The 22,521-nt window shown below is 50.8% G+C and overlaps 1 protein-coding gene across 2 annotated transcripts; it reads left to right on the top strand.

Annotated features, from left to right (window-relative positions):
* Window positions 1-968: 968 nt before the first annotated feature.
* CDC37 (cell division cycle 37, HSP90 cochaperone) lies at window positions 969-17,487 on the top strand. 2 transcript variants are annotated; one of them, XM_077262047.1, is made up of 9 exons: window positions 969-1,122; window positions 3,596-3,718; window positions 4,616-4,891; window positions 4,987-5,092; window positions 6,354-6,469; window positions 6,787-6,909; window positions 7,303-7,485; window positions 9,215-9,286; window positions 16,239-17,487. In XM_077262047.1, the coding sequence occupies exons 2-9, from the start codon at window positions 3,617-3,619 to the stop codon at window positions 16,383-16,385; spliced, it is 1,125 nt and encodes a 374-aa protein (XP_077118162.1). In that variant the 5' UTR covers window positions 969-1,122; window positions 3,596-3,616; the 3' UTR covers window positions 16,386-17,487. The 2 variants fall into 2 exon arrangements, with proteins under 2 accessions (XP_077118162.1, XP_077118163.1); XM_077262048.1 differs by having other exon boundaries at window positions 1,068-1,265.
* Window positions 17,488-22,521: the final 5,034 nt, after the last annotated feature.

Consider the following 22,521-nt stretch of genomic DNA (forward strand, 5'->3'; position numbering starts at 1 on the left):
GGCCCCAAGACACAGAGACCCTCCGGAGCAGGGCCCCAAGACACAGAGACCCTCCGGAGCAGGGCCCTAACACACAGAGACCCTCCGGAGCAGGGCCCTAACACACAGAGACCCTCCGGAGCAGGGCCCCAAGACACAGAGACCCTCCGGAGCAGGGCCCCAAGACACAGAGACCCTCCGGAGCAGGGCCCTAACACACAGAGACCCTCCGGACCAGGGCCCCAAGACACAGAGACCCTCCGGAGCAGGGCCCCAAGACACAGAGACCCTCCGGAGCAGGGCCCTAACACACAGAGACCCTCCGGAGCAGGGCCCTAACACACAGAGACCCTCCGGAGCAGGGCCCCAAGACACAGAGACCCTCCGGACCACGACCTCAGCGTGACTTCTGGACCGACTTAAGTCTCGGGACTGATACACTCGGCAGAGCTCCCCTTGTCCTGGAATTGTTTTGTTCTCATTTTCCATCGGTCGCCCATTTACTCTGCACGTCTCCCCCTCTCTCAGGAGCCCGCCATGGGGTGAGAAGAGTGCGCCCACCGCCGGCAACACTGGGACTGATGACATCATCACAGGACAGCTGAGGGGAGAAGAGACCTCCGCATGTCAGGGACACCCACCAGAACATTATCTACAGGCCTCACTATAACCCTCACATTCCCCATTTTATTCTCCCGTGTACAATAACCGACAGCTTCCACTTCCCTCATAGCACGGAGACGGAAAAGTCTAAAAAAGTCTCTCACGATTCACGAACTGTTGCCGACAGGAGCCACCAGACTGCCCCTCCTGCAAAATGCGCCGTTATGAGCGCCGCCCGCCTATTGATCGGAGTTTCAAAGCCGCGCGTCTATTATATACCTCTTAGGCCACGCCTTCTTATCTCATTCTCCAATCAGCGTTTGCCTGCGTCATATAGGAGCGACGCGCGCCCGGCGAAAAAACAAGGTTTACTGACTGGGCGGAGTTTTCTACGTCCCTTGAAGATGATTGGAGGATGTGGTGTGACGTCAGGTGAAGGGACGGCTGACCGGTTGAGGCCAGGGAAGTGACGTCAGAGAGAGGGCAGTGGGTGGGAAAGTGCCGGAGCCTTCCAGAAGGAGCGAGCCGCGCAGCCGCCAGGTGGGAGCGCCTCTGCTGCCGTGTATTAGCGCACGGTGCCGTTATCCGCGCAGTACTGCGCACTTCTCCTGGTAGCAGTCACCTTGTATAGAGTGATTCTGTGTCTGCCGGAACTACAACTCCCAGTATTGTCCTGACACGCTGTAAGTGGCATGCTGAGACTTGTAGTCCCCGCCGTGTGCTTACAATTAGGGGGTGGTGACTAATTACCGCGCTATGTGACCTTTTCCTGTACATTTTCAGGGATTCGACACTTTTTTTTCGCCTTTTGTTCGTCTTAAAGGGGCGGTTCACTTGTGATCATTGGAGTCTGTAACGCCTGGAAGCGTCCAGTGTTCAGACTGGGGGGCAGCGGTGTTTGGGTCCCCGGGGGGCTGCGATGTTTGGGTCCCCGGGGGGCTGCGATGTTTGGGTCCCCGGGGGGCTGCGATGTTTGGGGGGCTGCGATGTTTGGATCCCCGGGGGGGCTGCAATGTTTGGGTGACTGCAATGTTTGGGTCCCCGGGGGGCTGCGATGTTTGGGTCCCCGGGGGGCTGCGATGTTTGGGTCCCCGGGGGGCTGCGATGTTTGGGTTCCCGGGGGGCGGCGATGTTTGGGGGGCTGCGATGTTTGGGTCCCCGGGGGGCTGCGATGTTTGGGTCCCCGGGGGGGGGGGGCGGCGATGTTTGGGTGACTGGGGGGCTGCGATGTTTGGGTGACTGCGATGTTTGGGTCCCCGGGGGGCTGCGATGTTTGGATCCCCGGGGGGCTGCGATGTTTGGATCCCCGGGGGGCTGCGATGTTTGGGGGGCTGCGATGTTTGGGTCCCCGGGGGGCTGCGATGTTTGGGTGACTGCAATGTTTGGGTCCCCGGGGGGCTGCAATGTTTGGGTCCCCGGGGGGCTGCAATGTTTGGGTCCCCGGGGGGCTGCGATGTTTGGGTGACTGCAATGTTTGGGTCCCCGGGGGGCTGCAATGTTTGGGTCCCCGGGGGGCTGCGATGTTTGGGGGGCTGCGATGTTTGGGTTCCCGGGGGGCTGCGATGTTTGGGTTCCCGGGGGGCGGCGATGTTTGGGTGACTGGGGGGCTGCGATGTTTGGGTGACTGCAATGTTTGGATCCCCGGGGGGCTGCGATGTTTGGATCCCCGGGGGGCTGCGATGTTTGGGGGGGCTGCGATGTTTGGGTCCCCGGGGGGCTGCGATGTTTGGGTGACTGCAATGTTTGGGTCCCCGGGGGGCTGCGATGTTTGGGTGACTGCAATGTTTGGGTCCCCGGGGGGCTGCGATGTTTGGGTCCCCGGGGGGCTGCGATGTTTGGGTGACTGCAATGTTTGGGTTCCCGGGGGGGCTGCGATGTTTGGGTTCCCGGGGGGGCGGCGATGTTTGGGTGACTGGGGGGCTGCAATGTTTGGGTCCCACGACTGCTTCCAGGTGCAAAGAGTGAGCCGCGGATGTTATGGGGGGGGCTCCTTAAAGGGGAAGAACTCCTTTATCTACAGGCAATGTGGAGGTGGCGTTGGTAACTCTTCAGGCCGCTCCCTCTACTTGGTGTTGAAGCCCCTTTGGCTCTGTGCGGAGCTTTCTGATCCTGAAGGTCCGATTCGACGTTCCAAGCAGCGTCCGTGGTGAGATCTCGTGAGACGTGACAAAGGGGATCTCGTTACTTCATAGTCGGGGAGGTTGGTGAACGTCTTAGATCACAGGCTCAGTGTCCTAACCTGGGGATCTATCGTGCATCAGAAGATCATCTGGATTAGAGGTCCTCCTTAAAGGGATATTCTGTCTGGATTAGCGTTTCCCTTAAAGGGATATTCCCATCTTCATAGATGGATATTATTGGATAGCGCTTGTATGTACTAGCATTTTTTCAATTTGCTGCTTAAAATTTGTAGCGCTTGTAAGCACTGAACATGTTCTGTTGTCCAGCCGCGGTGGTCGGTCTCCAAGACAACGAGTGGTAAACAGTAGAAAAGTGTTAATATGTCAAGAACAGATGAAAAACAAAACCAGTATTTGCAAAAGGGCGAGTATTTACAAACCCTCTCCAGCAATATTCACCTATGAAGATGGAATAACCCATGAAAGGGGTTGTCCGGTCTGCGGCTAGTCTGTGACTGCAGACTTGTGACTCCTCACATTGCACGCTGGGAGCGGGCGGTCATGTGACTGATAGTATCTGAACCAGGTCGGTAGCCCCCTCGTTCTCAGGAAGGTTTGTTGGTCATAACCATATTACATGAGATAATGGTCCTCCTGTCTTTTCTGTGAGAGATGGAGCTCAGCACATGGACAGTTACCAATAAGGAGCCGTCATGGGGGGCTTTTTTATAAAAATACACAGGGACCACTCAGCATTGACTGAACTCCACCCTATCACCGTTACATGGAGCAGCGAGGTGGTCTGTACCTTACTGAGGGGTCTGCACTGAAGTCCCCTGGGTGGGAGGCCCTATGTGTATGTGCCTGACTCTTATGGTCTGTGTCTTCTTCAGGAAACCTCAGCGAGCGGCAGGATGGTAGATTACAGTGTGTGGGATCACATTGAGGTGTCTGACGATGAAGATGACACCCATCCCAACATCGATACGGCCAGCTTGTTCCGATGGCGACACCAGGTAAGAGCGCGGTCCTGGATTTTAATATCTTGGGGGGGAAATAGGCCGCTAAATATCTGCTGCCGGCACGTAGCGGGGTATGTCCCCCAGGAGGCCTGCTGATGCTTAGTGGAGGATACTCCTCCAGGAGGCCTGCTGACGCTTAGCAGGGGATGCCCCCCATAGGAGGCCTTCTGACACATAGCCAGGGGATGCCCCCCAGGAGGCCTGCTGACTCTTAGCAGGGTATACCCCCCATAGGAGGCCTGCTGATGCTTAGCGCGGGATACCCCCCAGGAGGCCTACTGATGCTTAGTAGAGGATACCCCCCCAGGAGGCCTGATGGCACATAGGAATGGTTGCCCCTGAGGAGGCCTCCAAGTGTATAGCAGCAAAGATGATTAGAAAGTTGCAGATCTGATGATGTAGGGGCAGAGACCTTGATTCCAGCGATGTGACACTTACTGGGCTGCTTAGTATAGTTTTAATAATCTCCTGCTGATAAAACACTGATTTTATGACTACAGAACTAGTTATATTGTGCCATGTTGTCCTCCTGCTCTGTACAACCCTGCCCCCACCACTGATTGGAAGACTTTTGCCTATGCACAGTGTACACAGATAACAGCCAATTCGTGCTGTGGGCGGGGTTATACAGGGCTCAGCATTCAGAGAACTGCTAGATTTGCAGAAGAGAAAACTGATTTTACCAAACCTGCAGCACTCAGCCCAGTAAGTGATACATCGCTGGAATCAGGGTCTCTGCCCCTACATTATGCTGCTCTTGGATTAGATATTAAAAACCTGCTGACAGATTCCATGAAGTTAATCTCTGATTGTCTTAATGCCGTGGTGTACTGCTGTAGAAGGGCTGGTGCTAATAATTGCTCGGGCTTTATCCCCTGCCTCCTGACACAGGCCCGCGTGGAAAGGATGGAGCAGTTCGATAAAGAGAAAGAAGAACTTCAGAAAGGAACGAACGAATGTAAACGGAAGCTTACCGAGTGTCAGACGAAGCTGAAAGAACTGCAGGTGCATTGCGATGAAAAGGGGGACACCGAGAAGCTGAAGAAGGAGGTGGACCAGCTGAAGAAAGAGGAGAAGAACTGGAGGAAGAAGGAAGACGAGCTGAAGAAGAAGGAGAAGACCATGCCCTGGAACGTGGACACTCTCTGCAAGGAAGGGTTCAGCAAGGTATCGCGACATTTGGGGATTTCGGGGGGTGGAGAGGGCGTCAGAGGGGCAGTCGCCCACAGCAGCACGTCCTCCACATTGCCTCTTTTCTTTAGAGTGTTTTTAACGTCAAATCGGACGAAAATGTGGAGACGGAGGAGCAAAAGGAACAAAAGCACAAAACCTTCGTAGAAAAGAATCTCAAGCAGCTGAAACATTTCGGTAAGTGACGAAGACACAAAATAAAAGTGTAGTAGAGTAATGGCCGAAATAATCTCCCCCGAACCCTCGGCTGCCGCGGGCTCGGTGGGGGAGGTGCGCCGCATAGTACAGTACAGGGGATCAGCTGTAGGCCTTGTTCACATGTCCGTGTACGGACTGCAACTTCAGACCGGTCCCAAAAATCACCCGCCTCCTAGACCAATAATTATTATAAAAGGCGGCCAAGTGCTGCTCAGAAATCACGGTGCGAGTAAACAATTTGAAGAAAAAGGTAGGCCTCATAAATGGGAATCACCACACAAATGGCAATACAACACAGCTTTATTAAACAGATATAAATGCAAATACAAAAGGCAAAGCATACACATTAAAAACTTTTTAAACAGGGGTGGACAGAATAACCCCATAGAGACAAGGGCCTAAAATAAGGCACAAAAACCCACACAAAACTTAAGGCAATACAATGAACATGCTCACTGAAGATAATGGCCTACAATAGCAGATTAATCATGAACAATATACAACAAAGTAACTATGACCAGCCAAAGTGCCCGTTCACCTGCAAAAAATACATGGAAGCACAATACAGAAATCGCGGTGCGCAGCGCCTGGTGCCGCAGGTCGTCTACGGCTACTGCTGTGATTCATCGATCAGTGTTAGGGGTCCGCACCCTGGGACCGACCTACAGGGCTTTTATGGGGCCCGTGTGACTGCGCCCACCACTGCTGCACAGGTCCGGATGAATCCCCCCTGCACTGTCAGAGCTTGCAGCACAAATATCACTCTGCGCCCCCTGCTGGTAGATTGTGCAACTACACTGATAGCAAGTTGAGTTTATTCAGCATTAAAAATAATGTTTGTTTTTTTGCAATTATTTTAATAAGCGACGAATAATGTTTCTAAGAACAGGATTTGTTATATATTATTTTACATATTAAATCGGCGTAAACAAAATATGATCTGAGCAAAGCGGATTCACCCGCTATACAGGGAGGCTTTACACAGTTTATTTATAGTGTGTGTGTGGGTGGATGATGAAGTGTTGTGCTCCCGGCACACCGCCTCTGGGGCAGCGATCCCCTGTGTGCCACCTCTGGGGCAGCAGTGACCCCCTGCTTGCCACCTCCGGGGCAGCGATCCCCCTGCGCGCCACCTCTGGGGCCTTTCCCCCCCCCTACACGCCATTTCTGGAGCTGAGTTGGTCTTTGTAATGTGGCATCTGTCCCACAAGTAACGTTCTCTCCCGTTTGTCCATCTCAGGCATGCTGCACCGCTGGGACGACAGTCAGAAGTACCTGTCCGATAACCCTCACCTGGTGTGCGAGGAGACCGCCAACTACCTGGTCATCTGGTGCATTGACCTGGAAGTGGAAGAGGTGAGAAGATTTCGGCAATAAGGGCTGAATCTATGCAGAAATATTCAGCTCACCCGGTACCAGATAGTGGACATATGGTTCTGTTCACACCACAGGGAATTATAGGAGCGATGTGTGCGCAAGGCGACATTGGAGGGTTCAGCTGACCCCAGCCGTGTCTTCTACTAGGGGGTCCCCAGTTAGTGATCAGCGGGGCCTGACCTCTGTGATATCTCTGACCGTTCCCTCCATGATTTGGGCGCACGGTTGTTATTGTGAGTGGATGGCCCCCATTCTTCCTTCCTGATGTGGCGCCCCCTTGTGTTTGCTCCTTGCAGAAACACGCCCTGATGGAACAAGTCTCCCACCAGACCATCGTCATGCAGTTCATTCTGGAGCTGGCCAAAAGCCTGAAGGTGGACCCCAGAGCGTGCTTCCGCCAGTTCTTTACCAAGATAAAGGTGCGTATGATAATGATAGGGGGGCTTCTCACTTAAAGGGGCTGTCCCATAAACCATTGGAAGGATAATAATGGCTGTATGTGAGGGCACGACGATGGACGGCCTCCTTTCCACAGCCGTACAAAAGGTGCCTGCTGCACTTGCTGTTTTTCAGCAATCGTTCACTTTACAGCCTTAAAGGGGTTTTATGGGCAAAACTAGAAAAATGTGTTTCTACTGTTGTAAACACATAATGCACCCGTAGCTGTGCCCATAAAGGTCCTCGGCCGCCCGGCTTCTTACCAAGTCATTAATCGGGCGACTTTTGCATCCATATAGCAGAACAGGGGAACATATAGGGCACGAAGAAGGGGGCCGACCTGATGTGTAATGATAGACCACGTTCCCCCGCAGACCGCCGACCAGCAGTATATGGACGCCTTCAACGACGAGCTGGAAGCCTTCAAGGGGCGAGTACGAGAGCGAGCCAAAATCCGAATCGAGAAGGCTCTGAAAGAATACGAGGAAGAGGAGCGGAAGAAGCGGCTGGGGCCCGGGGGGCTGGATCCGGTCGAGGTCTACGAGTCTCTACCACCTGTAAGTCGTGGGATTGATGGTGGGTTGCATCTCTTGGCTGGATAGACGCGGTGTAAAATAGCAGCATTTTTTTGCACGTTTTTTACTTGCATTTTTGGTGCAGATTTTTTTCCCCCTCTCGTTAATACGGGTGAAATCTGCAGAAAAAAAACGCTGAAAGAACGGACATGATGCAGAGTGACATCTGTAAGAAAAAATAACCAACGTGTGCACGAGACTTCACTGTGCTGCTACTAGGAAATCCTTCAGGTTTGGTGACCGATCTGTGCAGAAAAAAAGCAGCCAATCTGCAACGTGTGCACAGGCGCTTATTAGGGGACCTGCCCGCTGAACGATCCTGGCGCTACCATTTTAGTTCTCCCGCGAAGAAGACCGTGATTCTCAGTACACGAACAGTCACTGTTTCAACTTCCCTACGGAAGCTAAAAAAATAAAGTGAAAAATATATAAGAAAAAAAAGTTTTAAATAAAAGAAAAAAAAGGCCGTAATATCGAATCCTCCCCCTCATATTTTCCCCAACCAAAAATAAAGACAATGAAAATACAAAATAATTTAATCGGCAAAATAAAAAAAAAATGTCAAAACTCTCGAAAGGCCATTTTGTGATCATGGCATCTCCCACCCCCCCCCCCACTCCAAGAAAATGCAATAAAAAGCAATCAATTTGTTGTATGTACCCCAAAAAAGGTATCACTAAATAAAACAGATTGGTGTGCAGAGAGCGAGCCCTCACTCAGCTCCATAGACAGAAAAATACAAGTTATTGGTCTGACAAATCAAGGTTTAGTTCAGAGTTTAAAGGGAACCTGTCACTTTGGAAACTCTTATTTACCTGCAGATATAGGGTTAATTTGCCCATCAGCCTTACTGACAGCTGTTACCAGGAGAAAATGAACTGATTTCCTCCTGGGAACTGCTGGCTTTCAGTTATGGGGTGTGCACAGAAGGGTTACAGTGACCCCTTCTCTGGGGGCGTGTACTTTTTCCCCTTCATTACATCGACCAATGATAAACATTTGGCATCATTCAGGGACGAAAGGACACACCCCCCAGAAAAGCCTAGAGCTGACTTCCTCTGTGTGAGACATGTAATGATATACAGCTTTGCTCTCCTCCATGAGCTCTGCACCAACCTTGTAGAGTACAGCAGAGCTGTGTATCATTACAAACCCCTTTCGCAGCTTTCATCTTGGGGCACTCAGTGTGTGGCGCGTGGGGGATTAGAGTAGAGCGCACAATGTTGTGAGATAAAAGCTGCTAGAGGTGCTTGTAATAACACATGGGTGGTGCAGAGATCATGGAGTAGAGCAGGGCAGTGTGTTATTACATATCTTACACAGAAAAAGCCAGTTCTTGAGGGATGGAGTCCGTTTTTTTTTTTCCCTGTACGTCTCTGCCTGCTTATGCTTGGTCAACATCATGCAGGGGAAAAGTACACGCCCCCAAAGACAAATCTTATCACTGTACTCGGCATGATTCTGTAGGTCACTACATCAGGTAATTTTCACCGCACAATGAATGGTAAAGTCAATGGTAACAGTCAAATTTTCAACTCCTCCGGGGAACAAAAAAACCCACAGGCCCTTGTACAACTGTCGACATAAAAATATCTCTTGGAAGAAGGAGGGAAAAATAGCAAATTATCTGCGTCCGTAATGGTTTACTGACAATTTCGCGTGTCCATTCATGTAATTACATCCTCATCCTTCCTTTTTCTTCTTTCTTTAGGAACTACAGAAATGCTTTGATTCAAAAGACATTCAGATGCTGCAGGACACGATCAGCAAAATGGACCCGAATGTAAGTATAAATATATATAAATGATTCATTTATTTATATTCGTGGTGGGGGGCAGTGGAAAAAAAGAAAAAAACATGTTATGGACTGTGCAAGTTCTCTCCTCAATGCTGCAACCGGTAGTAGAGAAATGGCCGGGATCAGAGTTGTCTCCGGTCCTGGTTATTGCAGCGGGATGTCGGCTGTATGTTACAGTCAGCGCCGCTTCCTGTTTCTATATTATCCACTGCACCTGCATTGTCGGTGTACGGTTGTCCGACTTTCTTTATCGCCTCTCATTGGGGGACACAGGAACCATGGGTGTATGCTGCTGCCACTAGGAGGCTGACACTATGCAAATAAAAAAGTTAGCTCCTCCTCTGCAGTGTACACCCCACCGACTGGCATTGAACTCTTCAGTTTAGCTTAGTGTCAGTAGGAGGTGGACACGGGTCTTTCATTAGACCCTTTTCTACCTCAATGTGCGTCGTTTCTTTTCAGGTTTTCCGGAGGGATACAGGGTGAACAGTCACACCTGTAGTCCCACAAGGCGGACTATGAGTACGGCGTGTACTGCCACCCCGTATCCTCATAGATCCCTATCCAGGACCAAGATCCTGGCACACCAGCGTGCTCAGAAGTCCGGTCCTGGCTCCGTCCCCCACCCACTCGCCCACCAGAGCCTGTCGGTTGGAGGAGACGAGGACGTCCATCAGCCCTGGACGTTTCACCCCTTTTTTAAGGTTAGTACGGCGTGGGATGTTTTTAGGTGAGTATGTCCCCTATCCCTTCTCAGATCCTTGTTAGGGGGGGATTCTTGTTAAGTGTATCCTATTCTGCAAGGGCCTTCTGCTCCAGCGCGGGGCCCCTTTCTGGCCGCAGCGTTCTCTCCTTTCCGCGGCGCACTATCAGTGCTGCGGTTTTTTCCCTGGGCACAGTCCTCAGCGCAGCAGCCCTGCAGTCTATCGCGCTGCTTATCGCTGCAGCGCATTGCTCCGGCGCCGCAGGAGGTGGACTGTGGCGCCCTTCAGTGGCGCAGCCTAGCAGGCTGCGGCGCCTGTGCCGCCAGCCTCCCGTCGCGGCGCATCGCTCTGGCGCTCTATACCGGCGCCGCGGCTCGTTTCCCGGCCGCCGGTTCCTAATTTAGGCCCCGGCTTCGGCCGGGGCCTACTTCCGGTCTTCGGATCTGTCACTTCCGCTTCTGCGGGCGGGCTTTTTCCCGCCCGACATACTAGGACCTGCCCACCGGCGCCTCTGCGTCTAGCTCCGCCCCCTTCCTCGTGGGACACTCGTCTGGTGTTAGCATCGCTTCACACCACAGCAGCAGCCCTTGCAGTGCCTCCCGCAGCGCGCCACGCTCCTTCGCCCGCATCTTCTGTGAGCTCAGCACAGGGGATTTCTCCACCAAGGACAAGTGGGACATCTTCCAGGACCGGGTCCGTGAGTAGCTGCACTGCAGTCTGACACCCCCCTCTGCACACTGTCCCCTAACCAACTGGCATCTTCAGGGTCCCTCAAAATGTCCTCCTCTAAAGGGGGCCGCTCTCGCCCCCCTACTTCTTCTTCATCTACTGCCTTAGTCACGTACTTTGCATGTTCGTCCTGTAACAGCAAACTTCCCTCAGGTCAGTCCTCCCCGTTGTGTCAGTCCTGCAGCAACCCGATTGTTCCCACCGCCCAGGATCCCCCGGCTGTTCCGCCCGAGAGTGATCCCCCCATCCCAGGCTGGGCCGCTTCTCTGTCACAATCGGTGGCCGATTTAACACGGGTGTCTCAAACCCTGGTGTCCGCGCTGGATCGGTTTCCCCTGCAGACCCCTGCAGTGGCCAGCGGGTCGCAGGAACCGCCGCCCGAGCCCTCCTTGATTAGCCACAAAAGGTCCAGACAGGAACGTCGGTCTGAGTCCTCTTCGCGTTCCATCTCGCCGCACGGCCCTCCCCCGCGGTTGGTGTCGCACCGTTCCTCCTCCCCTGAGTCAGGCGAGGCTTTATCTGATGCGCCCTCAGACGAATTTTCGGAGCTGGATCCTAGGCAAATCGCCACCATGAGTGAGTCGGTCCAGAACCTCATTCGGGCTATAAACCAAACCTGTGGCATCAAGGATCCCTCTACGGAACCCGCAGATCAGGCGGTTTCGTTTAGACGGGCCAAACCACCTTCAATATTTTTTGCTCCTCATCCTGAATTCGAGGAAATCCTGGCCAGAGAGAGAGAGAATCCGACTAGACGTTTTCAGAGGGGAAAACGTCTGGGGGTGTTATATCCTTTTTCACCAGATCTTACCGCCAATTGGACGGTCTCTCCCTCGGTGGATCCCCCTGTTTCCAGGCTGTCCGCCAACACGGTGCTTCCACTGTCCGGCGGAGCGTCTCTGAAGGATTCTAACGACAGAGTTATAGAATCTTTTGCGAAATCTGCCTTTGAAGCGGCTTCAGCAGCGCTATGCCCAACCTTTGCTTCCACTTGGGCTTCAAAATCCATCTCAATATGGGCCAAGGATCTACGGCGAGGTATCCTGGACGGGGCTCCTCCCGCGCAATTAGCGGAACTTGCCAACCAGATTTCCCACGCTGGTGAATACCTGGTTTCCGCCTCCCTGGATGTCGCCTCTTGTGCTGCTCAGGCTTCCAGCAATGCCGTTGCCATTCGCCGGACCGTTTGGCTCAAGGCCTGGCAGGCGGACTTGTCCTCCAAAAAGTCCCTCACTAGTCTGCCCTTCCAGGGCTCTCGTCTCTTTGGTTCCCAGCTGGACCAGATCATTAAGGATGCCACTGGGGGCACAAGTTCCCTTCTCCCCCAGGCTAAACCTCGTCGCCCTCCTCCTAGACGGCAGTTTCGCTCGTTTCGGCCTTTTCGTCGCTTCGCTGCATCAAACTCCCTTTCCCAGCAGCAACAGAGGCCACAGGCACGTCAAGAGAAGAAGGCGGTGTCCTTCAGGCCCACTCCGTCCTGGCGTCCTCGCTATTCCCAGGGTAGATCGTCCAGGCCCAGGACTGGAAGATCCACTTCCGCATGACTCTCGGCAAGACTCCAGCCCAACTCCCAGGTTGGGGGGCCGTCTTCTCCGTTTCAGGGACGTCTGGATTTCCGCAGTAGAGGATGCATGGGTCAGGGAAGTTGTATCCTCGGGATACAAGATAGAGTTCGCCTCCCGACCCAGGGATCGTTTCTTCCAATCTCGTCCTCCAAAAGATCCAGCTTTGGTTCCGGGCTTCTTCGCAGCCATCGCTTCTCTGCTAAAATCCGGGGTGATTGTTCCCGTTCCAGAAAGGGAACGGTACACGGGTTTCTACTCGAACCTCTTTGTGGTACCGAAAAAAGACGGCAAGGTTCGTCCCATTCTGGACCTCAAATTGCTGAACAGGAGGGTTCGCCTGAAACACTTCAGGATGGAATCCCTTCGTTCAGTAATTGCTTCCATGGAGGCTCAGGAATTTCTATGCTCTATAGATATCCAGGACGCCTACCTACATGTTCCAATATTTCCCGGTCATCACCGTTTCCTGCGCTTTGCAGTGCAACAAGATCATTTTCAGTTCGTCGCCCTGCCGTTCGGTCTCGCAACCGCGCCAAGGGTGTTCACGAAAATCATGGCGGCGCTGATGGCCGTTTTGAGAGTCAGAGGCTTGGTCCTGTTTCCATACCTCGACGACATCCTCATCAAGGCTCCGTCCTTTGCTCAGGCCCACGAAAGCTTGTCCATTGTTCTCGACACCTTATCCCGTTTCGGATGGCTGGTCAACCGGAAGAAGTCCTGCCTTATTCCTTCTCAGCGCATCATCTTTTTGGGCATGCTTTTCGACACTCGTCAGTCCAGAGTCTTCCTTCCCAAGGAGAAGAGATCCACCCTTTGTCGGGACATACTCTTGCTCCAGGGACCTCGGCCTCCCTCACTCCGATCGGCCATGAAGGTTCTGGGGAGGATGGTAGCTACCTTGGAAGCGATTCCCTTCGCCCAATTCCATTCTCGGCCCCTTCAGCAAGCCATTCTGTCTCAGTGGGACAGGTCGGTCTTCTCCCTGGATCGGCCGATCAGACTCTCCTTCCGGGTCAAGCGGTCTCTCAACTGGTGGCTGATGTCTCCTCTCATCTCCCAGGGCAGGTCCTTCCTTCCGGTTCACTGGCAGGTGGTGACAACGGATGCCAGCCTGATCGGCTGGGGTGCGGTTTTTCGCCACCTGACGGTTCAGGGCCGTTGGTCGCCGCAGGAGTCTGCGCTGCCGATCAACGTCCTCGAAATTCGGGCCATCTTTCTGTCCCTCCGCCATTGGGAAAGGATCCTCAGGGGCCTTCCAGTCCGGATCCAGACGGACAACGCCACGGCTGTGGCATATGTCAACCATCAGGGGGGGACTCGGAGCTCCTTGGCCCTTGCCGAGGTATCCAAGATCCTCCTTTGGGCAGAGGCAACGGTTCCGGTGATATCCGCGGTGCATATCCCCGGCGTAGAAAACTGGGCCGCCGACTTCCTCAGCCGCGAGGGTCTCGCGGCAGGGGAATGGTCCCTGCATCCGGAGGTCTTCCATCAGATTTGCCTTCGATGGGGAACTCCGGATGTGGATCTCACGGCGTCTCGAATCAACAGGAAGGTTCCGCAATTCGTCTCCAGGTCACGCGATCCTCTCGCAGTGGGCGTCGATGCCCTGGCCATTCCTTGGTCACAGTTCAAGCTGCCCTACCTGTTCCCACCCCTTCCATTACTTCCCAAACTGTTGAAGAAGATCAAAGCGGAAGGGGTGCCGGTCATCCTGATCGCCCCGGATTGGCCCAGGAGAGCTTGGTTCGCGGAGCTCGTCAACCTTCTCGCGGACGCTCCCTGGCACCTTCCAGACAGGCCCGATCTGCTGTCCCAGGGTCCGATCTGCCACCCGAATTCTCGGTCGCTCAGTTTAACGGCGTGGCTGTTGAGACCGCGGTTCTAAGAGCGTCCGGCCTTTCGGACCGTGTGATTCACACCATGATTCAGGCTCGGAAGCCCTCGTCTTCCAGGATCTACTACCGCACCTGGAAGGCCTACTTCCGTTGGTGCGAGTCCAACCGCGTGCCGCCTATGGTTTTTTCCCTGCCTTCTCTTTTGGCCTTCCTTCAGGCAGGACTGGATTCGGGCCTGGCTCTTAGTTCCCTGAAGGGTCAGGTCTCTGCGCTTTCCATCCTCTTTCAGAAGACCTTGGCCTCTCGGCCACAGGTTAAGACCTTCTTTCAGGGGGTAGCCCACGCGGTCCCGCCGTTCAGGGCCCCTGTGGAGGCTTGGGACTTAAACCTGGTACTGGACGTTTTGAAGGTTTCTCCCTTTGAACCTCTTAGGGAGATTCCTCTATCAGTTTTATCTTGGAAGGTGGCCTTTCTTGTGGCCATCACGTCCATTCGCCGCGTTTCCGAGCTGGCGGCACTGTCTTGCCGCCCTCCGTTTTTGGTCATTCACCAGGACAAGGTGGTCTTCCGTCCTCCACCTTCTTTTCTTCCTAAGGTGGTTTCCACCTTCCACCTCAACGAGGACATCGTTCTACCTTCCTTTTGTCCAGCTCCGACTCATCCTCTGGAGCGATCGTTGAACAAGCTAGACCTAGTCAGGGCAGTGAGGATTTATCTGGATAGAACATCCTCTTTCCGGAAGACGGATTCTTTTTTCGTCATTCCTAATGGCACGCGCAGAGGCCAGCCGGCTTCTAAAGCGACTATTGCTCGTTGGATCAGAACGGCAATTTTGGAGGCTTACCGGGTCAAGAACAGAGTGCCCCCTCCTGGGATTAAGGCTCACTCTACCCGGGCAGTCGGCGCCTCCTGGGCGGTGCACCACAGGGCTTCCGCCCTACAGCTTTGCAAAGCGGCAACTTGGTCTTCCATCCACACGTTCGCCAAATTTTACAAGGTCCATACCTACGCATCGGCGGACGCCAGCCTAGGCAGAAGGATCCTGCAGGCGGCAGTGGTGAGTCCTCTGACCTGATGGAAGTCTGTTCTCCCGCCCTTGGGACTGCTTTGGGACGTCCCATGGTTCCTGTGTCCCCCAATGAGAGGCGATAAAGAAAACAGGATTTTTGGTTGCTTACCGTAAAATCTGTTTCTTGAAGCCTCCATTGGGGGACACAGCACCCTCCCAATGTTTTCTGTTATCTGTTCTATGACTGTTCTCACGTTACAGTTCTCAAGTTTGTGGTTATGGTTTTTCAACCTTGTTTCATTATCTCCTACTGCTTTCTCACTAACTGAAGAGTTCAATGCCAGTCGGTGGGGTGTACACTGCAGAGGAGGAGCTAACTTTTTTATTTGCATAGTGTCAGCCTCCTAGTGGCAGCAGCATACACCCATGGTTCCTGTGTCCCCCAATGGAGGCTTCAAGAAACAGATTTTACGGTAAGCAACCAAAAATCCTGTTTTTGGAAAAGGGTAAAATATTAAAGGAAAGCCCTGGCAAAGATCGGAGTCTCCCTTCTTCCTTGGAGAATGTTTTGGGCTCCATAACGAGGTCTCCAAAACTATCCCCTTTTCATGTATAAGGGCCATGTAGGAAATATCCTGCGGACAGTATGTGAGCAGGAGCGGAGCCCGCTCCATACAGGGCAGGTGACAGCTGTGTCATACAGCCAGCACCTGCCTGTAACAGCAGCGACCGCGGCCAGTCTCATTTGCAGCCGTTTAATCATTTAAACGCATCGGTGAGTCGCCAACAGAGGTACAGAGGTATATAAATGATTACTTTAGTAGCCATCCCCCCAGTGACATAATCACGGAATAATGGCCCGATCCAAAGAGTTACTAGCTTTGGAGGATTGGGCCACAAAACCCAGATTGTGGAGGCAAAGTTCTCATGATTTCTCTTTTCCCGTCACTTCCATACAAGTCAATAGGAAAAGTGACTTCAGTGGTGTTTTGTGTCATTCCAACTTTCACCTCCAGAGGGCGCTCATTGCCAGTGTACAATATGGCTGCCGTCATTGTCTTCCCACTCTTTTGTTTTCCGTTCCCCCATCCCCAGGAGGCCAGGATTTATATGAAGCAGTGCATCGACTCCGGACTGTGGGTCCCAAACGCCAAAGCAGACGCTCCCGACGGCGAGGACGTAGATCCTGTCTACGAAGAGGCCAAAAACGAGTCGTCCAATGAGCAGAAGGGAGCATCGTAAGGGTCCGATCGTGGAACGTTTGGCATCTCCAAAGCGGCTCTCGACGTGGTGCAATAGAATTAGCGGGGTCTCTTCCGAGGGACCTTTCCTATTCGACCCATAAGGGGCGCAGCAAATGCTATTATCCTTCCTCTAAATTCTGGAACCAATGAAGACTGCAAAATACTGATGGGGAACAACCGTGTATACTGGTGACACTGGGAGCCAGGGGTCCGGCAGCCTACAGCTGGACGGCTCGCTGTCATTAGGTTTCATTTCTCCTTTTTACCTCCCAGGACTATTGATTTTTTTTTTTTTTATTTCGGGGCTGTGTTATCCGCCAGGGCTGAATGGGTTAAACGGCGTCCCCGGCTGTGATACTGAGCATCCGTATAGCACAGCAGGATGGGGATACGTGGGGGCGCCCTTACAGATCAGCGCTGGGTCGGGGGGGCCGCAGTCTGCTGTCAATCATTCGCTTGTTCTGCTTCCATGCACTGAGAACGACATAAAAGGCTTTGTTTTGTTTTGTTTTCACAAGACGATTAGCACATTGTATTTTTTTATTATGTTGATTTACTGCCAGTGTTTTCCGCGTGCTGACATGGGGGAAGGGGAAAAAACAAAGTACAAGCACGTGCGCACGATCGCAGCTTCAAGTCCCCTAAGGGGACTATTAAATACAGTGAAAAAAATTGTACTCGTATATGTGTTATTGTTACATTCGTAAAATTCCGACCTGTCAAAATAAAGTACCGTATTTTTCGGATTATAAGATGCTCCGCATTGTAAGATGCACCCCCATTTTCCCCCAAATTTTTGGGGAAAAAGTATGTCTTACCTAAAAAATACGGTAAATTAATCCAATCAGTAAACGACGTAAGGAGGGAAAAAAATCAAAACACCAGAATTACGTTTTTGTTCACCAAAATAACAACGGATCTACCCCAAAATGGTATCGGTAAAAATGTCAGCTCAGGGTGCAAAGAAAAATCCCTTACACAGCCCCAGATCCCAAAAAAGAAAACGTTGTATGTCTCAGGAAGCGGCACAAACATACATTTTTATTTTTTTTTACAAATTTTCGTTTTTTTTTTTTTTTTTTCTGTTCCCCACCACTTAACCCCTTTCTGACATCTGACGTACTATCCCGTCGAGGTGGGGTGGGCCCGTATGACCACCGACGGGATAGTACGTCATACGCGATCGGCCGCGCTCACGGGGGGATCGCAGCCGGGTGTCAGCTGCCTATCGCAGCTGACATCCGGCACTATGTGCCAGGAGCGGTCACGGACCGCCCCCGGCACATTAACCCCCGGCACACCGCGATCAAACATGATCGCGGTGTACCGGCGGTATAGGGAAGCATCGCGCAGGGAGGGGGCTCCCTGCGGGCTTCCCTGAGACCCCTGGAGCAACGCGATGTGATCGCGTTGCTGCGAGGGTCTCCTACCTCCCTCCTCGCCGCAGATCCCGGATCCAAGATGGCTGCGGCATCCGGGTCCTGCAGGGAAGGAGGTGGCTTACCGAGTGCCTGCTCAGTGCAGGCGCTGGTAAGCCTGCAGTGCTGTAAGTCAGATTGGTGATCTGACAGAGTGCTGTGCACACTGTCAGATCAATGATCTGTAATGTCCCCCCCTGGGACAAAGTAAAAAAGTTAAAAAAAAATTTTTCCACATGTGTAAAAAAATAAATAAAAAATAAATTCCTAAATAAAGAAAAAAAAAAAAAATTCCCATAAATACATTTCTTTATCTAAATAAAAAAAACAAAACAATAAAAGTACACATATTTAGTATCGCCGCGTCCGTAACGACCCAACCTATAAAACTGCCCCACTAGTTAACCCCTTCAGTAAACACCGTAAGAAAAAAAAAAAAAAAACGAGGCAAAAAACAACGCTTTATTACCTTACCGCCGAACAAAAAGTGGAATAACACGCAATCAAAAAGACGGATTAAATAACCATGGTACCGCTGAAAGCGTCATCTTGCCCCGCAAAAAACGAGCCGCAATACAGCATCATCAGCAAAAAAATAAAAAAGTTATAGTCCTGAGAATAAAGTGATACAAAAATACCGTATTTTACGCTTTGTAAGACGCACTTTATTTCCCCCAAATTTGGGGGGGAAATGTGGGTGCGTCTAACAAAGCGGATATACCGCTTACCATTACAGGCTGGGATGAGGGGGTGTCCGCCGCTGCTACCGCCCGCCGCCGCTGTCGCCCGCCGCCGCTGTCACCCGCCGCCACTGCCGGGGTTGTCCGCTGCTGCCCCGGGTGATGCTGGAGGCTCCGGTGCTGCGGGGGGCTCTGGCGACATTTTGTGAAAGACCAGAGCCCCCCGGCAGCTCGTCCATGCGTTCTAGTATGACTAACTCCTGGAAAATGGCCGCCGGAATCTCGGGAGATGAGATTTCAGCACTGAGATCTCATCTCTCGAGATTCCGGCGGCCATTTTCCCGGAGTCAGTCAGACAGGAACGCATGGACGAACTGCTGGGGGCTCTGGTCTTTCACAAAATGTTGCCAGAGCCCCCCGCAGCACCGGAGACAGCCCTGCAGCACCACAGCCCCCTGTAGTACCAGAGCCCCCTGCAGCACCAGAGCCCCCTGCAGCATCAGAGCCCCCTGCAGCACCCCTCATCCCAGCCTGCAGCACAGCATCCCCCATGCAGCACCGAAGCCCCCCTGCAGACCCCATCATCCCAGCCTGCAGCAATGCTCCACTCCTGCCTCCAGCAACGACCCTGGGACCCTGATCCACCGCAGCCACAACCCCTGGTAAGCAATAAGACGCATGGATTATAAGAAGCCCCCTCAATTTATTAAAAAAAAGTTTTTTCCTATTTTTCTCCTCAAAATTTGGGGTGCGTCTTATAATCCGGAGCGTCTTACAAAGCGAAAAATACGGTAATTATTTTTTCTATAAAATAGCTTTTATCATATACAAGCGCCAAAACATAAAAAAATGATATAAATGAGATATCGCTGTAATCGTACTGACCCGACGAATAAAACTGCTTTATCAATTTTACCAAACGCGGAACGGTATAAACGCCTCCCCCAAAAGAAATTCATGAATAGCTGGTTTTTGATCATTCTGCCTCACAAAAATCAGAATAAGAAGTGATCAAAAAATGTCATGTGCCCGAAAATGTTACCAATAAAAACGTCAACTCGTCCCGCAAAAAACAAGACCTCACATGACTCTGTGGACTCAAATATGGAAAAATTATAGCTCTCAAAATGTGGTAACGCAAAAAATATTTTTTGCAATAAAAAGCGTCTTTCAGTGTGTGACGGCTGCCAATCATAAAAATCCGCTAAATAACCCTCTATAAAAGTAAATCAAACCGCCCTTCATCACCCCCTTAGTTAGGGAAAAATAAAAAAATTAAAAAAATGTATTTATTTCCATTTTCCCATTAGGGCTAGGGTTAGGGCTAGGGTTATTGCTAGGGTTAGGGCTAGGGTTAGGGCTAGGGTTATTGCTAGGGTTGGGGCTAGGGTTAAGGCTACAGTTAGGATTGGGGCTAAAGTTAGGGTTAGGGTTTGGATTACATTTACGGTTGGGAATAGGGTTGGGATTAGGGTTAGGGGTGTGGTTAGGGTTACTGTTGGGATTAGGGTAAGGGGTGTGTTTGGATTAAGGTTTCAGGTAGAATTGGGGGGTTTTCACTATTTAGGCACATAAGGGGCTCTCCAAACGCGACATGGCGTCCGATCTCAATTCCAGACAATTCTGCGTTGAAAAAGTAAAACAGTGCTCCTTCCCTTCAGAGCTCTCCCGTGTGCCCAAACAGAGGTTTACCCCAACATATGGGGTATCGGCGTACTCAGGACAAATTGGACAACAACTTTTGGGGTCCAATTTCTCCTGTTACCCTTGGGAAAATACAAAACTGGGGGCTAAAAAATAAGTTTTGTGGGAAAAAAAAAGATTTTTTCTTTTCACAGCTCTGCGTTGTAAACTGTAGTGAAACACTTGGGGGTTCAAAGTTTTCACAACACATCTAGATAAGTTCCTTGGGGGGTCTAATTTCCAACATGGTGTCACTTGTGGGGGGTTTGTACTGTTTGGGTACATCAGGGGCTCTGCAAATGCAACGTGACGCCTGCAGACCAATCCATTTAAGTCTGTATTCCAAACGGCGCTCCTTCCCTTCCGAGCTCTGTCATGCGCCCAAACAGTGGTTCCCCCCCACATATGGGGTATCGGCGTACTCAGGACAAATTGGACAACAATTTTTGGGGTCCAATTTATTATGTTACCCTTGTAAAAATACAAAGCTGGGGGCTAAAATATTTCTGTGAAAAAAAAGAGGAATTTTTATTTTCACGGCTCTGCGTTATAAACTGTAGTGAAACACTTGGGGGTTTAAAGCTCTCAAAACACATCTAGATAAGTTCCTTAGGGGGTCTACTTTCCAAAATGGTATCACTTGTGGGGGTTTTTAATGTTTAGGCACATCAGGGGCTCTCCAAACGCAACATGGCGTCCCATCTCAATTCCAGTCAATTTTGCATTGAAAAGTCAAATGGCGCTCCTTCCCTTCCGAGCTCTGCCCTGCACCCAAACAATGGTTTATACCCACATATGGGGTATCGTCGTACTCAGGACAAATTGCACAACAACTTGTGTGGTCTAATTTCTTCTCTTACCCTTGGGAAAATAAAAAAAATGGGGGCGAAAAGATCATTTTTGTGAAAAAATATTATTTTTTTTTTACGGCTCTGCATTATAAACTTCTGTGAAGCACTTGTTGGGTCAAAGTGCTCACCACACCTCTAGATAAGTTCCTTAGGGGGTCTACTTTCCAAAATGGTGTCACTTGTGGGGTTTTTTAATGTTTAGGCACATCAGGGGCTCTCTAAACGCAACATGGCGTCCCATCTCAATTCCAGTCAATTTTGCATTGAAAAGTCAAATGGCGCTCCTTTCCTTCCGAGCTCTGCCATGCGCCCAAACAGTGGTTTACCCCCACATATGGGGTATCAGCGTACTCAGGACAAATTGTACAACAACTTTTGGGGTCCATTTTCTCCTGTTACCCTTGGTAAAATAAAACAAATTGGAGCTGAAATAAATTTTGTGTGAAAAAAAGTTAAATGTTCGTTTTTATTTAAACATTCAAAAAATTCCTGTGAAACACCTGAAGGGTTAATAAATTTCTTGAATGTGGTTTTGAGCACCTTGAGGGGTGCAGTTTTTAGAATGGTGTCACACTTGGGTATTTTCTGTCATATAGACCCTTCAAAATGACTTCAAATGAGATGTGGTCCCTAAAAAAAAATTGTGCTGTAAATATGAGAAATTTCTGGTCAACTTTTAACCCTTATAACTTCCTAACAAAAAAAAATTTGGTTCCGAAATTGTGCTGATGTAAAGTAGACATGTGGGAAATGTTACTTATTAAGTATTTTGCGTGACATATGTCTGTGATTTAAAGGCATAAAAATTCAAAGTTGGAAAATTGCGAAATTTTCAAAATTTTCGCCAAATATCCGCTTTTTTTCACAAATAAACGCAAGTTATAGTATATAGTATATAGTTATTAAGGTTGAAGGAAGACTGTAAGTCCATCTAGTTCAACCCATAGCCTAACCTAACATGCCCTAACATGTTGATCCAGGGGAAGGCAAAAAAACCCCATGTGGCAAAGAGTAACTCCACCATGGGGAAAAAAATTCCTTCCCGACTCCACATACGGCAATCAGACTAGTTCCCTGGATCAACGCCTTATCAAGGAATCTAGTATATACCCTGTAACATTATACTTTTCCAGAAACGTATCCAGTCCCCTCTTAAATTTAAGCAATGAGTCACTCATTACAACATCATACGGCAGAGAGTTCCATAGTCTCACTGCTCTTACAGTAAAGAATCCGCGTCTGTTATTATGCTTAAACCTTTTTTCCTCCAGACGTAGAGGATGCCCACTTGTCCCTGTCTCAGGTCTATGATTAAAAAGATCAGCAGAAAGGTCTTTGTACTGTCCCCTCATATATTTATACATTAAAATAAGATCACCCCTTAGTCTTCGTTTTTCCAAACTAAATAGCCCCAAGTGTAATAACCTATCTTGGTATTGCAGACCCCCCAGTCCTCTAATAACCTTGGTCGCTCTTCTCTGCACCCGCTCCAGTTCAGCTAT

This window comes from Ranitomeya variabilis, chromosome 5 (assembly GCF_051348905.1).
Source record: "Ranitomeya variabilis isolate aRanVar5 chromosome 5, aRanVar5.hap1, whole genome shotgun sequence".
NCBI classification, from domain to species: Eukaryota; Metazoa; Chordata; class Amphibia; order Anura; family Dendrobatidae; genus Ranitomeya; species Ranitomeya variabilis.